Source organism: Chenopodium album, chromosome 2 (genome assembly GCF_948465745.1).
Source record: "Chenopodium album chromosome 2, dcCheAlbu1.1, whole genome shotgun sequence".
Classification (NCBI taxonomy): Eukaryota; Viridiplantae; Streptophyta; class Magnoliopsida; order Caryophyllales; family Amaranthaceae; genus Chenopodium; species Chenopodium album.
Genome location: NC_137835.1, coordinates 74338751 through 74355310, shown reverse-complemented (window position 1 = coordinate 74355310; position 16560 = coordinate 74338751). Strand labels below are relative to the sequence as shown.

Here is a 16560-nt window from a genome sequence, read left to right as displayed (position 1 = left end):
AAAAATAAAAGGATTAAAAGAAAAAATTGATATACTTTTTTGAAGAATAGTTTTAATTAGGTAGAGCGTTAAAGAGAAGAAGCTTAATGAATTTGGTTAAGCGGCAGACTTGTACATTTATAATACTACGCCCGAGATTAAACCCTAAATTTTAAATCCGGAAATGGGCCTGTAAAAGCCCAATCAATTAAACGACTCGTTTTTACGCGCGTTAGAAGCTGAGTACCGCCAACTCAAAACGATGCGTTTTATGGCTCCTTTCAATTTGGGGCGACAGACTCAGAGAGATTGCTAGTGGCTTAGGGAGATTTATTGGGTAAGATTTTATTTTTATTTTTTATTTTTTATTTTAACGGCTATTTCGTCTTCTATTTTTTCGTGTTGTTTTTGAGGTAAGAATATATGCTATAGTATTGCAGCTTGTTGTGTATTGTTCTAATTGATGTTTAATTTGTTTTTTTTTTTTTTTTTTAAAGCTGTAAAATTGGGTTAGTGTTAGTTTTTGATTTGTTATATAGTGCTTCTTTTATCTACACATTAGTTGTTTGTTATGTTATTGTTTTGCTTTAGTTGTGTCTGTTTCTATAATTGTAGCTTTGTTTCCTCTGTCTGTGGCAATTGGTTTGATCTTACAACATCTTGCGCTTGTGATATTTCAGCTTTTTTATTTTTTAAATGCAGTAGTCACCTGTTAAGGATGTTTGGTTTTGTGCATATCGCTGCTTCTATTGTTGATTTGTTTGCATTTCTGATGCTTTTCCGCGGGTTCAGTGTCATCATTTTTTGCTATTTTGCGTTTTGCAAGAATTTGGGTTTTCGTTTCTATACACTAGATTTGCATGGCCATAGGAATTAGCCGGTGAGATTAAGGGCCTCTTCTGATTGACTGAGGTGAACTAAACTGAACTCAACTTATTAGAGCTGAACAATATTGAAGTGAATATTTTATGAGAGAAGGAAATTAAGAACTGAACTGAACTCATTAGAGTTGAACTGAAAATAATCTGAAGAGAACAGACCCTTAGTATAGGCTGTGTAAAGTTAGTGGTATTTATAGATGGATTGTAGTACCTTCTTTTGTTGTAGGTAATCTATTTTTTGGGTTTTGCTTGCCCTTCAAAGCTTTGTTCCGTGGGTGAAATCTTTGCGTCCTTTAGTTTTGGTGCATTATTGTTTCAATGTAACGCTTTAAACTTACGCTATGGCTTGTGAAACAAAAACGATTTCCATTCCTTTCCAGCCCCTTTTGGAGCAGATAACTGACTGCCTTTATTACACCATTTGAGGCTGTTTGGGTTGAAGGACATGGTTACACTGGCTGGGTTACCATTGATTGTGGTGATCTGCCCTATGGTCTTGAATGTATATTCAGCAAACCATGTTCAGAGAGCTCGGTTGCAACAGCAGGCTGCAAAGAAAGGAGTATTATATTTGGTTAGTAAGTACATGCTTGAAATTATTGTGTTAACTATGGTGATGCAGCACCACTTAGCTTAGAATGTGCTTGCTTAGGAGGAGGACACCTAGCTCTCAAAATTTCGCCTTGCAAAGCAAGAAGGTGCATCTCTGTAGTATATTAGTATGGCTCAATTTGGAGTGGTTTTGCAACATAGAGTAGGCTGTGTAGATTAGCTCCATGTCCACTTTCTCATACTGTTAAGATTAAAATTTCCAAATCTGTTTTTTCTTGCTTCAACATTGATGAATTCTAGTTTTGTGTTTGTTTCACATAAGTTTGCCATGCTTAAGAAAATGTGTGTTTGTGTGTGTTTCTCTTAGGAAGAATATATGAAGCTAACATTTGCAACCTTGCCCCTGTATTGGATCTCGTTTTAGTATTTTTCACTGCAAAGTAGCCTGCACTCATCAATTCAGTACCCAATAGGTAAACATGAGGGGTTGGAGATCATGTTTGTTAATTGCTGTCTAGCCTAGCTAGCCAATTACATTTGCTGTTAATACTGGATAATGTGGTTGCAGGTATGTCTTCTGTTTCGTTTATGTAACCAGACTTTGCTTTTTCTGTGTTGTAGAAGTGTCCATGCTGCATAATGATAGAAATAACCTTTGCTTGGTCACGATAGGGATGCAACTCGCATTTTCTCTTTCATTCTTGCGTCAGACTACATATTGGAGATGGCAGCTTTACGGCAGCTGTTATTCAGTGGTGGAAACTTAACATCATAATGAACTTGAGTGCTTAATCTTTGGTGAAGAATAACTCATCATCATAGTCTGTGTCATGCAGAATAGAAATTGGAGAGTAACAAACAAGTGATCTTGTAAATGGCTAAACACTTCATATTAAATTCATTGAGACATTGTAAAACCTTTCCCCAGCTTTATCAAGTTCATGCACATGCTATTACTACAGGCTTCCTCACTCTACAACCCTGTTTTCTTCTTCCAAACATTCTATACACAATTGCCCGCCTTGCTGCTTCAAATTGTGTCCTAGCTCCTTCGAATAGCACAAACTATGCTGTATCAGTGTTCAATCTTATCAGATCGCCAACCACTTTCTGCTACAATACAATGATGCGAATTCAGAACCTCTTTTCTTCACCTGCGTCAGCCCTCATACTCTTCAAAGATATGCTTCGTTTTTCGATTCCTCCTGACTTTCACACTTATCCTTTTGCCATCAAGGCCTCTACTAATCTCCGAGTACCTTCAACTTCTGCTGCCCTTCATTCCCTTACCGTGAAATCTGGCTTCATTTCTGACATATACGTTCTCAATTCCATACTTCATGTCTATGCTAGGTTGGGCAGCCTCGGTGATGCTTGCTTGTTGTTTGAAGAAAGTACCCATAAAGATATTATATCCTATAATGCATTGATTGATGGCTTTGTAAAGGCCGGAGACATTGAGACAGCACGTCTGCTCTTTGATAAAATGGCTATTCGTGATGCAGTCTCGTGGGGTACTCTGATTGCTGGGTATGCACATATGAAGGAATGCCAGGAAGCCATTGATCTCTTCAATAGCTTGCTTAATTCGCCATCTGGTGTTCGTCCAGATAATATTGCTCTGGTTTCTGTTCTTTCTGCCTGTGCACAACTTGGAGATCTGGAGCAAGGTAGCGCAGTTCATGAATATTTAATCCAAAACAGGATTCGAGTGGATTCCTTTTTATCGACTGGCTTGGTGGACTTGTATGCCAAGTGTGGCTATGTTGAGAATGCCATAAATATATTTGAATCAAGTCCTGACAAGAATTTGTTCACATGGAATGCTTTGTTGATGGGCCTTGCTGTACATGGCTATGGCAGAAAATGCTTGGATTATTTCTCCCGGATGATAAAGGAAGGAGTTCAACCTGATGGTGTCAGCATCTTGGGAATTTTGGTTGGTTGCAGCCATGCAGGTCTAATAAATGAAGCACGCAAACTTTTTCAAAACATGGAGGCTATCTACGGTGTTCGTCGAGAATTGAAGCACTATGGATGCATGGCTGATTTGTTTGGACGTGCTGGTTTAATTGGAGAAGCATTAGATATGATAAAACACATGCCGATTCAAGGTGATATCTATACCTGGGGAGCTTTGCTGGCTGGCTGCAGAAAACATGGTATGGTTGACATTGCTGAGGAAGCAGCTAAACATGTGCAGAAGTTGAACCCTGAAGACGGCGGTCTCTACTCAGTAATGGTGGATATCTACGCCACATCTGATATGTGGGATGATGTTACCAAGACACGGAGTATCATAAGGAATAGGAGGACCACGAAGAATGCTGCTTGTAGCTTGATCAAATTGCATGGCATTAATCATGAGTTTATAGCTGGTGCTTATTTGCATCCTGAAACAGAGGAGATATATTTGGCTTTGAGTTGTCTGTCAAATCATCAATTTGAAGCTTGACCTCAACTTTAACAAAAGCTGGTGATTATTTGCATCCTGAAACAGAGAAGATATATATGGCTTTGAGTTCTCTGTCAAATGACTCAAATCATCAATTTGAAGCTTGACCTCAACTTTAACAAAATGTGGGAGTGGTACAGTTTCCATTACCAGCGTTAGTTGTTTCCCTTTCATCTTTTTGGCCGCTAGTCAGACCTGAAATTCAAAATTCTTCATTTGACAGATTCAATGTACTCTAAAGTATACCATGTATCACAACTTATCTTGCTTCGGAAAATGATCTACAAAATGGCTAATGGTCAGTGTTTTCTCCATGGCATTTATGGTTTGCTTTTGCTTTCAGTGTAGCAGGTTGTTCAAATCATGTCTCCTACATTGAGCAAGTAGGGAAATGAAAAGAAGTAAGCTGGATGCATTTTTAGAAGGATCATATGGGAACAGGTATTTGCACTGCTGATTCCTTTTTTATTGTTTTATTTATCATTCTCTGACCCCCACTCCCCTTCCACTACCTCAGCTGGTCATCTGGCGGGCAGAATGAAACTCAATAAAAATATAATTACGATGGTGGATAACAATGATGTAAAACAAGTGAAGATGAACCTAGTATAATTTGATAAAAATAGTTATTAATTGAAAGTTGGTTTGCGATGTCTTGAATTTATTGACTGTAGCAGGGTGCCTCTTGTAATGCATATTCTGCTCAATTTATTAGCTTGCAGCATTACTTGCTGGAAAAATCTTTTATTATTACTTTATTCTTTTGTTTGTCAAACTCTCTTACTGAGTTGTAGCTTTCATTCCAAACTTTAAACTACAGCAACTATCTGCATTGTTATTATTAGTTTTCTCCCTGCATGTACCCCTTATATTTGTGCTTCGATTTAAGAATCCATCCTCTTTGTTGATGTCCTTGTAACTTTGTAAGTATGCGACATAGCTATAGTTAAAATGAATTTTAGACTGCCAAACAAATTTCAAAATTTAAGGTGCTGGTGAGAGTGGAATATCTAATATCTTTTGTTTAGAGAGATGCTTTTTAACATATATGCGAAATTCTTAGATTATTACTTCTTAACATGCTGCCTAGCTCTTATGACAATAGGACACTTTTACAAAAAAACTCAAGACTTACAAAAAAGGACACTTTACTGAAAAGAGCACGAAAGTGCCCTGTATTTATACTGTGCAAAATTATGCATTATTTCTGTAGAGATGCTTCTTATTTGATATCTATACTCTTTGATAATTTATTTACTTGGAAGATTTTCTTAGTGCAATGGGCCTGACTTGGGAAGGCAACAATTTGAAGATCTCTTTTTTATTGTATTCCCTATCTTTAGACAACATAGATCTTCGGTGACATGACATAGTAGAAGGACTACTTTGCTTATTACTAGTAGGGGTAAAGTTCGGTTTTGGTTTGGATATGGGAAAAGTCCAATCCTATTTGAAATAAATACCATTTTGGAACTTGAGCTCAATCCAATCCTGATTTCACCAAGTCCAATTTGATCCAATTTGCTCTAAAACTAGCTAATTTGGATCCAATGCAAAAATCAAAATTAATAAAAACTTCTCGTTATACTTGTTTGTTTATTTTTATTATAATGACCCATGAACCTTTTTTTTTCCATTATTAAAGAAATGAAAACTAATGCTTACAAACCTAAACATTGACCCACATGCCATACATAAGTGTTAAAGACCTACATAACCATCTTAAGAGTTAAATAAATAAGTCATAAAATATAACACCAAAATATATTTTGTTAAACAGTACACCAACATATTATAAATCTTAAAGAGAATTAATTAATTTAATTATTTCGGTTTGTTCGATTTATGGATCCAAACATTCTCAATCCAATCAGATTAATATACCTGATTTATGAAGTTTGAGTCCAATTTAATCTGATTTGAATAATAGCCCAATCCAAATTACCAATTCATTTTGGATTTTGATTTAAGATTTAAGCTGAATGACTTTCACCTCTTGTACATAATAAGCTATGCTGAATAGTTCAATGTATCCATGGATCATGAAGATTTTTGTCCAATAGTTCTAAGAGCTAAAGATTAGTGGAAAAATTGACAATCTTATCCGGAAATCAGAACAAAGAACCAGATGGAATGGGAGTTAAATAAACCAGAATAACTCCCTTTTAAATGTCAAAGAAAATAGAAGAAAAGCCTCAGTGTGTCTTCCAGATGACGGACATGCTCCTAGATTTACAGGAAAACAAGAAAAAATAACTTATAATCGTTAATTATAAGGCAGAGAAAACGATAACATCTTTACATTGACATACTCATATACCAATTCCCAAATAAAAATGAAAATTTGAATGCACAAACACTCTCATTTACCATCTATCAATGCAAACAAAAATAAATGCACTAGTAAACTTAAATCTATTACTCCATTCCCTTTCTTCTTTTTAATCAAACTATATGTCAAATCTCACTTAATTCTAAATATTTCTAGGGCGGGTATGTTTACATCATCATCTATGACTCCATTCCCTTTCTTCTCTTTAATCAAACTTCTAAGGGTCTTACCTTCCTTTTCCATCCCATCCCTTTCTTGATTTAATACCCTTTTCCTTTGTTTTTGCAAACGCCTCGTAAGCATCACCCCAAAGTTACACTTATGGTTTCCTCATTTCTACCCTCCTTACACAATCCATCGCTAATCCTATCCACCACCACAACCTTTTTCTTTGGTTCTTCTTTTGCTGCTCGTTAACACGCATTACTCCCAATTCAAGCAAGTTTTAAATTAAATCAATAGTACACATATCTACTCCTAATGAAGCCAAGCCGTTTTTCAGTCAACTCGAGTAAACTTGATAAAGTTTATTGCTTTTAAAGTATAATTAAGCTTGAACGAGCTTTGAAAATTCTTATTCGAACATGGCTCATGTAGAGTTTTGCTTCTTCGTGCTTTGTTCACAAACATGCTCTTTTTAATTTAAGATTCATCTCCAACTTGATAAAATAAATGACCCTTAGATTACCTTAAATACAATTCTCTAAAGTTTCTATACAAGTATCTAATCTAATTCGAGTTTTGTTTTTTTAGAATCACTTCTGTAAAAAGGGCCATATTTCCCAAAAATTCATGTGTAATGAAACCTTTGATTTAAAAATATAAATAGATACTAGAGTAATTTGAAATGTTGATTTTTTATTTTCCGAGATTGAACATTATTTAATCTAGCTATACTCCAACATTAGTATGCTTACAAATGCTCTTAAGCGGGTTGCTCACAAATGTTGACTAGTCTAACATGAAGTTATCTGAGCTTGGCTTTTTTTTTTTTTTTTATTTATTTATTTATTTATTTATTATTATTTTATTTATTTTATTTTTAAAAAAAAAATGAATTTCAAATTTTTATTCGAGGTTGTTTATAAACTTAACAAATGTGAATTGACCGAGCTTTGACCAATTGCTAAGAACTCAATAGCTCTAACCTGGATTTTGATTGAAGCTGTAATAAGAGTTCTCTCCCTAGAAAAAAAGGAAAGCACAACAACTTTCTAAAATCACAAAAAATATTCTCTTCATTTTATTACAGCTTCTTGACGGCTGGCTTACTCTTCACTCGACTTTTTAGCAAACTTCTGACTAATTCCTTGCTTATCCTTGTAACTTGTTTTTGTGATAATACATTATCAACTTCCAATTACTGCTTTGCCTTAAACCCTTTGTGATAGAAGTAATGAGAGGTTGGGAGAGGGGGTAGTTTGATTCCTTGCACTGAGGCTTGTTTGTAAGTGTTTAATGAGCGTATTGGCTCATTTGCACCCCTACTCCATGGATGTGTGGCAAGCTGTTTTCATTGGTATGTGTGTTCGGAAATTATCTAGATGAATGTGAATTTAGTTTCCATTTTTGACAAACTTCTTCATTTGAGAACCAATGCAGAATGTATAATAGAAACAATCAATTCCATGCAAAAATATGATAAAAAAGGTAAAGTTTTACAGTATGAAACAGACTATCATTTTCTTTTGCTTCTGTTTTCGATGATAAAGATTCAATCTTCCTTCCAACGCCTATTGCAATCCTCAATGTCCGCAAAAACAGCCTGATGATTCAAAATGATGAAGTATAATAAAATCCTCCTTTGCCAGAATAAAGTCATCTTGCCAGAGTACAATCAAATCTAACTTCTCGGTACAATCTATGTTTAGGGACTCTTAACGGATGTCTTGTAAATCAGCTGAAAAGCATCCTCTATGCATGAGTTGAACTTCTGCACGTCTATATATCCTTTTTCAACGCCTACTGCAATCCTCATTGTCCGCATGTAACTCAAAACTGTTATTGTTAGACTCTGCAAGTTTGTAGAATCATCAGTACAACATCAAGATTTGTTTGTAAATTCTTTTTACAGTGCCTTTATATTTGTGTATTATTTGTGAGTAAAGTGGAATAAATCTTATAAATATATACTATTGTTTAAGTGTAATGATAATGGGAACTCTAGGTAGCTTTGATATTAATAAGATAATTTCTTTCTCTGATTCCAAATGAAACAGTTGTACTACTTTGTGTGATACATGATCATTGTGATGTGGGTTATTCCAGCCCCTTAGACGATTTTAACTGATATACTATGAAAATTGAAGGGTCTTTTTACAGGTGGCGTGGAAGGTCCCTTATTAGCTGCGATGATGGAAGTGAAAAGGAAAATGCAAGTCAAGGTAGTAAATTTATTGCTTGTATAAGCTTCTTGGAAGAGAGTGAATGTGATGTGTTGTACTCAGTATAGTGCAGTTATGAACCCCCCCCCCCCCTCTCTTCCTGCGGCTAGCACAATCAGTTGCGTAAGATTCTCTAAACAGAATTAGAATTGTTTCCAGTGTTTGTAATTTTCTATGCTTTGTTATATCATTTTTTCTGAAATCCAGTAGCACAAAAAATATGAATCCAGCATTCTGTTTCCCCTCTTTCTCTGTGTAGCTTACCTGAGGAACACCAACGACCATGAAATACATGCCTTTGCATGGTTGATTTGCTAAGGCCATTTTTTCAATTGGACCAATCATATTTGAGATTGTCATGGTTGATTTCTGCAGTGTACTATGGATAAATCCAGCCGCTGCCTGAAAAGATAAATGGTCACACATTTAAATTAATACTTTCAGTGTAGTTCAATTTGATGCTATTTGATAGCCTGGAAATGGAAACACGTCATAATAATATGATTGGGGAGGGAGAAACTAAAGAATCTTATGCAGTCGTGTTAATAGTAACACACTTAGGGGGTGTTTGGTTCACTTAATTAAGGTATAAGGTATGGGTTTGGAATGGTTTAAACCCATACCTTGTGTTTGTTTTATGATTTTAAGAGTTTCAAACCCATACCTCAAACTCCCAAGGTATGGGGTTTAGAAACCTTGGGGGAGAGGTGGGTTTGGCTCATTCCCATACTTTTAAGTATCAAACAATAGAAAAAAATTGCATTCCATAATCATACCAAACATATGGTATTAAGAATCGAGTTCCAAACCCATACCACTATGGTTTCATTCCTGATTCCAACCCCATAACAGTTTGCAAACCAAACACCCCCTTAGAACTAGAGTATAACAGTTGGTTAGGAAGACTGCCCAAGTTCCTAACTGGTGCCTATAACAATGCATGTCTTTTGCCATTAGGCATTGCTGAATTATTTCGATTTCCTGAAAAATCTAGTCGCCTTTGTGCCATTTTACCTAGTGTATTTTGCTTTTTTGGGAATGAGGTGTTCACACATTGTCAACTATTTTCTGCTTGATTTTTAGAGCTTTCTTGATTTAATAGTATGACAAAATGTTAGGGTTATGATATGCTTTATGTGGAATGTTTCATTTATATCAAGTCATGTGAAAGTTTATGAGTGTCTGTTAGTTGAAATGAAATTAGTAAAGGAACAAGAGCATGTTGATGATGGAGATGCATTACTGCGCATTAAGCTAGGGCATGACCTACATAATTGAAAATAATCTTTTTATTTTCTTAATCTATGACCTTAAACTCTTGTAGCAAATTAATGAATGGCTTATGCAGTTTATCAGGAGGAAGACATATTCAACTTAAATATGGTTGGATTCTTTTGCCTGTGTATTGCTCTAGTCGTTTGCTATTAATGAGTAGTCTAAGTGCTTCTCTCTTATGTAACTGATGGATGCTTTAACTCTTTTTAGTTGATATTTTTACAGCTTGATGTTATCAAGCTGATGTTGAATTTCATTTTCAGAAAGACATTGCTTGATCTGTGACTGAAATTTTTGTTGTTAAGGAATACGATTATTAGCATTTAGCATAGTAACAAAACAATTTGAACAAGACAGCATTAACATAGTGAAGTTACACGCACCTCAGGGCCTCTGCATTTCCTTAAAAGCTCCAGGCTCTGACCAGTAAGATAAATTGCCAAAGAATTTCTCTTCCTCTTAATGATTTTCTGTGCTTCAGAGATAAATTCGAGGGGGTTGGAAGAATTATTAATTAATTCAGGTAATGTGACATGCATAAATGCAAACTGGTTTCCCCATTTCGAATCTGAATCAGCTTTAACCATTTCGTCAACCGACTTGTAACCATTGATGTTTCGAGTGTTGAGCAGCACTAATGCTGTTGATTCGGAATTGTTGAATCCTTTTCCTGTTGATTGCATATATAATCGAGTCCCAAGGAAGATTATGCCAGTAATCACATCATTTATTGTCTGCAGGAGTAGACTAATAGTGTTAGAGTTGCATCATTTATCTTTAGTCCATTTCAAAATAGGCATTCACTTACAATAAAAATCTTATTCCATACTTATCTATCAGAAAATGTGTTGAACATTGAAATACTGATATATTACTTGGACTTCAACATTAGAATGGATTATGCTTAATGCCTTCTGTTACTGACGTACCATTTTCTTTTTCCTGCACTAATACCATGGCCAACTAGTATGATGAAGTGTAATGAGTCCTGTTCAATTTTGATTACCCTTGTTACATTAGGCTATATTGGTCCCACCTATATTATTTATTGTGGTACTACTCTGTTCTGACTGCATTAGAAATTTTTTATTCTTCCTCCGTTTCTTTTTAGTTGCATCACTTTCCTAAAACAGAAATTTCAAATTATCACTTTCCTTTTTAGGTAATAGAATCTCCCTATCGCATTCCTATCTCATGGGTTCATTTTTTTTTTATTCTCTCTCATCTCCAAAAATTGCTTTGGCGTCTGCAATTTTCAAAGTGATGCAACTAAAAATAACAGAGGATCGGGCTTGTTCTCTTCAGCTTAATTTCAGTTCAGCTCAGCTCAGTTCCTAATTTCTTTCTATCATAAAATATCCATTTCAGTTCAATTCAGTTTAGCTCAGTCAATAAATGAGAACAAACCCGAAGTATAAATTATTTTACTGTCAGACAGGTTTCTAATTTTTGTGAAATTGTACTCTGCATACTTGTCTATTGTTTAAAGTGCATAATTAAATGTAATTAACAGATGCATTTGAGGAAGCTTTTAAATTTTTTATATGCTGCAACGACACAATGTCTATCAAACCTCCCCTCTCCCGTTTGAGATAAAGGATTAGGCAAACAGATATATAGCTTATAAAAGTCAAGTGAAGAAAATCTTACCACTCCTATTGCTGTTTTGATTTGTCTGATTTGATCCAGGGACAATGCTACTGTAGAGATCTGTACTGGATGGAATTCCACGCCCTCACCCCCAGACCTAATTGGTGTTTTATCATCAGCAATCAAACTGCTCTTCAAAACACTCAATCCATAATCTAAGGTTGTATTGTAGATTGCTGAAATGGTTTTTGGCAAACAGCCTACTTCATCCGCAGCTTTGCTGTTAGCTTCTGAGCTTGATTTTACTGATGGGAAGGTTACTGGAAGGGAAGGATCATCCGCTCGTTGCATACAGGAAAGTAGTGCTCCCATTAGAGAGAAGCCATCACCAAGCGCGTGGTGAAGCTTGAAGATGAGGTGTCCGGCTGCTTTGGTTGTCGGGTACTTAATGATGTGAGCTTCCCATAACGGCTTGTCTTTTGGAAATTGTTTCATAGCAATCTCAGTTACATATTTGTCAAAATAGTCATCATATTCTTCTAATGACAAGCCCTCTGGGAAGCTGGGAATATGAAGATGCTCTGGAATGTTCACCTCCACCCTTTTCCATTGTTTTACACCTGTTTTATCAAATACCTGTTTTATATTCAACATCAATTCAAAAAAATCAGTTATAATTATGTCAAGGTGGTTAGCAAGAAACAAAGACAATGAGAATTGAGAGTTACCATAATGGATGAAAATCTTGGATTGATGGGAAGGAAGAGATCCTCAAGTAATGATATTGCGCAGGAATCGTCAATGGGATCTTCGGATTCCATTATCGATAGGACGCGAACTGATAAGGTATTGCTGTTGAAGTACTGTCCTGTAGGAGACACAGGTTCATCTCCCACATCCTCTTTATAACCTGTTTTTATTTTGAGCTTTGAATCCATTTTTCTTGACTGTAAAACGGGTGAACCACTATGTGAAATACCGGGTTCGGCTGTGTTTCGAGTTTTACTTTCGGAAGCAGGTAGTGTTGCTAGTAGTAGCAGTATTTGGCTCAGGGAGTATGCAAGGGAGCTAATGAGGAGAAGGTTGCGGACTTGAGGATAACCAAACCCCAATTTTGTGTACATTTATACTGAAGTTGTACTGCATTTATGAAAGTTAAATGGGAGTTGAAACCATTATTGAAGCTGTTGAAGGTGAAACCATTATTGCAGCTGTTCATGTATGGTTAAATTTCCAACTTTTTTCGTGACTAATTTAATAGGAGGCCATTTATCTTTCTTACGGCCGTGCAGTTGACTCCCATCCTATTATGTATTGTCCTGTTATCTTCACTGATGATACGAATCTGTGCATTTTTTGTTATTGAGTGGAATAATTAATGTTGTCAATTAGTGTAAAGAAAGTTTAGTTATGGGGGTGGAGGATGATGATATGGTGCCATGGGAAGTGAAATTTCGTGTTTATCTCCTTCATAAGCGTAGCAACGGTTATCAAGTGGCAATTTCGCATTTAACTCTAACAAATATACAGTTTATTTATCAACTAACAGTTTTGTATTTAATTGTAACAAATACTCTTTCCGTTTGTTTTTAAATGCACTACACATATAAAATCACTTGATTTTTTTATTTTTATTTTATTTTAATATTATAAAATAAATAAATATTACGAAGTATTATATAATAAATGATTAGATTAATAACAATGTCCATTTTCATATTTTTAATATTGCTACAGTTTTTATTAATAGAAAAAAAAAAGTTATAACTTGGCAGTGTTAGTCAAACTAATAATTTAAGAAAAGAGGGATTGTACAGTTTAACGGGTTGAATGTAGTCTTTAAAGAGGGACAATTGAACAGATTGGTAAATAAACAAGACCTCTTAAGACAATTGAGGAAAAAATAATAACTCCCACAACAATTTGGTGTAAAAAATTGTCGCAAAGTTTTTTTTAACAATCTGGTTGATTGGACCTACAAAGTGCGTTTATGAGAAAAAGTTGATGAAACCTCTAGTTATTCACATGAATTTTCCCTGCATTAGAACTTTGAAGCACTTTTTGCACAAAACAATTATGATGTAGAATTACCAATATTCTCTAACCTAAATTTCTACACCTTTGTTGATTGAGCTAATCACTTTATTAATTCCCCTCAAAAAAAAAAAAAAAAAAACTAATCACTTTATTCATTAATTCAGATTATAATTGTGATAGCTAACAAAACTTCACATCATTAATTATTCCTTTTAATCATCAGTGTCATTTTAACCAATTAGTTTGTCATTTCAAATTACGTACTTGATATTATTGGAATCATAGTAGTCATTAGCAAATCATTCCTGTGCATTAATTCAAAAATATATTAGTACAACAATAATATTAATGATAAAGCAATTGAGGGATAAGAATTGTGACGCTTTGAAAAAGAAATGTTTCTAATGAAGTCATAAAGGATTACATACTTAAATAGCAAAAAAGTAGAGATTTGTAAAGTAAATCATCAACCATGTAAATCTCCATGGATGATATTAGTTGCTCAACCGTGATAGTTGACAGCTTGACTCAAGTAGCATATGGTAGTTGGCCAGTAACAGAAGGGCTCAACACAATAAATCATCAATATCAAGTACTGTATTTAATACCGTCATCCTGGAATAATAGTGATAGAGCAATGAATGCAGTTAAGAGACGGTTTTTTATTTTTTTTTATTTTTTTTTTTTTTTTTTGGGGTTCAGTTATCATACGAGTAACCCCTAATGACCGACTGAGTAACCCCTAATTGAGTGAGTAACCCTGATCATTCTTTCAAAAAAGAAAAAAAAAAAAAAGTATGTGGCCAGCCTCATATAAAAGGTTTTTTTTTTTTTTTTTTTTTTTTTTTTTTTTTTTTTTTTTTTTAAAAGAATACTTTATGTCTCAAAATAATTGACACAGTCAACTTTGCACACATTGATTCACTAGTTTGACTTTATTTTTATATAATTAAATATTGTTGTAAATTATTAAAAGTTATATTATGAAATTTTATTTAATTATATTGAACATTTACAACATATTTTATGATAAAATATGTTTTTATTATATCAGTAAAAATTATCAAAGCTAATACAAGAATAGTGAAAAAAAGTCTATTATGAGATGGAAGGAGTAGTGAAAAGTACTTTATTACATTGGCATCTCCAATAGATTAATACAATGTACTCCCTCCGTGTTTTAATAAGTGTTACACTTTAATCGACACACAATTTTAGGAAATTTAACTAGATTAGATATTCTTAATTTGTACAGGAGAACCTGTCAGGCTGTCAGTTCGTCTATACAGGTCCTCATATGATAGGCTCGGTCCAATATTTGCCCCAACAACCATACATGCCGTTTGTCTAGCCTTACCAGCAGCCTGCCCTCTTCGAGGGTCAGGCGACATATAATGTCCAGCCTCTGGACTGGCAGCTCAGTTTGCTAAATCTTGGAGAAAAACCTTCTGCGTTCTCCAAGAAGATAACCGAGGCGACACATGCAGTCGGCTAAGGTTAAAAATATGATGGTGGGTACTTATGATGGTACCACCCAGAAGACCACCGGTTGACATACACTCACCTCATGTACCTGCAAGGGTTGGATAATGTCGCATGGTGCAAGTGCTTCTCAGCCACGCCGAAGGGCATTGCCCAGTAGTGGTTCGACAATTTTCTGGCTAGGTGCATCAAATTTTAGGACGCTTGCGTTCTTGTTCGCTTCTAACTTCTCCATGAACATACCCGCCAAAAAGACAAGCCTTAACTTGGGCGCGGTACAACAAGGAGACAGGAAGGGGCTCCATTCATATGTCAGACGGTTCAATCTGGTGAGAATCCAGATCCAAGGGTTGTCTGACAATGTTGCTTATACAGACTTCTTCAAGTGTCTTAAAGACGGGCCAGCTTAGTTTGACCTTGTCCGGAAGAGACTCTTCACTCTTCAAGAAGCGTTGATGGAGGATGTAAAACCCTGAAAATTCCCTTCTTTTAAAGTACTCTCTTACTCAAAATAAAACTCATTTTAGGAAATATCCAAAGTATTACCGCCATCGTGATAACGACTAAGGCTATTTTCAAAGTCACATAGCGTAAGACTAACTTTCAAAAACTCAAATAAAATAAAGTTCATTAAAACAAATTCAAACTTCAAACCAACTTACATCAAACCAATAAATTGAAACCATTATTAAAGACCCTTTTTAAAACCAAACTAAAATATAAACAATAATAAATGTTAGTGTCAACAATTACATAAATAATTCAATACAATAAATAATAAGCAAAGAAACATATATCTCATTTCGCTCAACCCCGTTATGCTTGATATGCTCCTTCTACCTGTATTTCTCTGTATTTCAACCTCACTACTCGTCATATAAAATGGGTCATAGTACGGCCAGTCCAAAGAAAATCCAAAGACAAACAATAAAGTACGAATTAGCAAAAGCTGAGTACATATGCACCAATAGGAATAAACACACTAACATGAATATCCTAGCAATAGACAATAAATAAATAAATAAATAAATAAATAAATAAAACATTCTTACCATAAGACACAGGTCAACTTAATTTTGACTCATAACTAACAATATTAATTATTAAATAATAGCTTTGGATTACGCATCGAACGGGTTTCCTTCCTTAAAATAGCCCATTAAAAATGGAGCTTCCAATCAGGGAGCTACCCCAATTGGCACATACTATGTCACACTTGGTGACGGAATTCTAGCGCATTAATAATAAAAGAAAGTACATCATTCTGTACCCCTATAGAAGATTAGAAGCTATGGTTAAATATAAAACTCCATACCCCCCCATATATTCATGCTCAAGGTATATACGTTCCTAGAGTTTTGGTGCGTATCCTCTTACACTTTACGTGATTTACCAATTTAATTGATGATTATTTCAACCAATCAATCAAGAATAAACATAACAACAATCAATACATACTTCTATTTCATTCTTGAATTAATAAGTGAGAACATACAATTTATTTTAATTAAGGTTCTTTGCCTAGTTTTGTGCACAAAATTGCACGATTACTACCTTGGTGCATAAAATGCACTAATAACTTGCTTGACTCAA

The 16560-nt window shown here is 34.8% G+C and overlaps 2 protein-coding genes across 8 annotated transcripts; one reads left to right on the top strand and one right to left on the bottom strand.

Annotated features, from left to right (window-relative positions):
- Positions 1-233: 233 nt before the first annotated feature.
- LOC145600652 (pentatricopeptide repeat-containing protein At5g61800-like) lies at positions 234-13025 on the top strand. 7 transcript variants are annotated; one of them, XM_081656543.1, is made up of 5 exons: positions 234-1434; positions 2034-4001; positions 4211-4308; positions 8522-8583; positions 11548-13023. In XM_081656543.1, exon 2 carries the CDS (start codon positions 2287-2289, stop codon positions 3865-3867), a length of 1581 nt encoding a protein of 526 aa, XP_081512669.1. In that variant the 5' UTR covers positions 234-1434; positions 2034-2286; the 3' UTR covers positions 3868-4001; positions 4211-4308; positions 8522-8583; positions 11548-13023. The 7 variants fall into 7 exon arrangements, with proteins under 7 accessions (XP_081512669.1, XP_081512662.1, XP_081512679.1 ...); XM_081656549.1 differs by having other exon boundaries at positions 359-392; XM_081656536.1 differs by having other exon boundaries at positions 234-4116; positions 11548-13025.
- LOC145600684 (wax ester synthase/diacylglycerol acyltransferase 4-like) lies at positions 7811-12386 on the bottom strand. The gene is made up of 5 exons (XM_081656570.1): positions 12177-12386; positions 11509-12084; positions 10242-10592; positions 8848-8985; positions 7811-8213 (listed from the first exon to the last, which is right to left on the bottom strand). The coding sequence occupies exons 1-5, from the start codon at positions 12384-12386 to the stop codon at positions 8067-8069; spliced, it is 1422 nt and encodes a 473-aa protein (XP_081512696.1). The 3' UTR covers positions 7811-8066.
- Positions 13026-16560: the final 3535 nt, after the last annotated feature.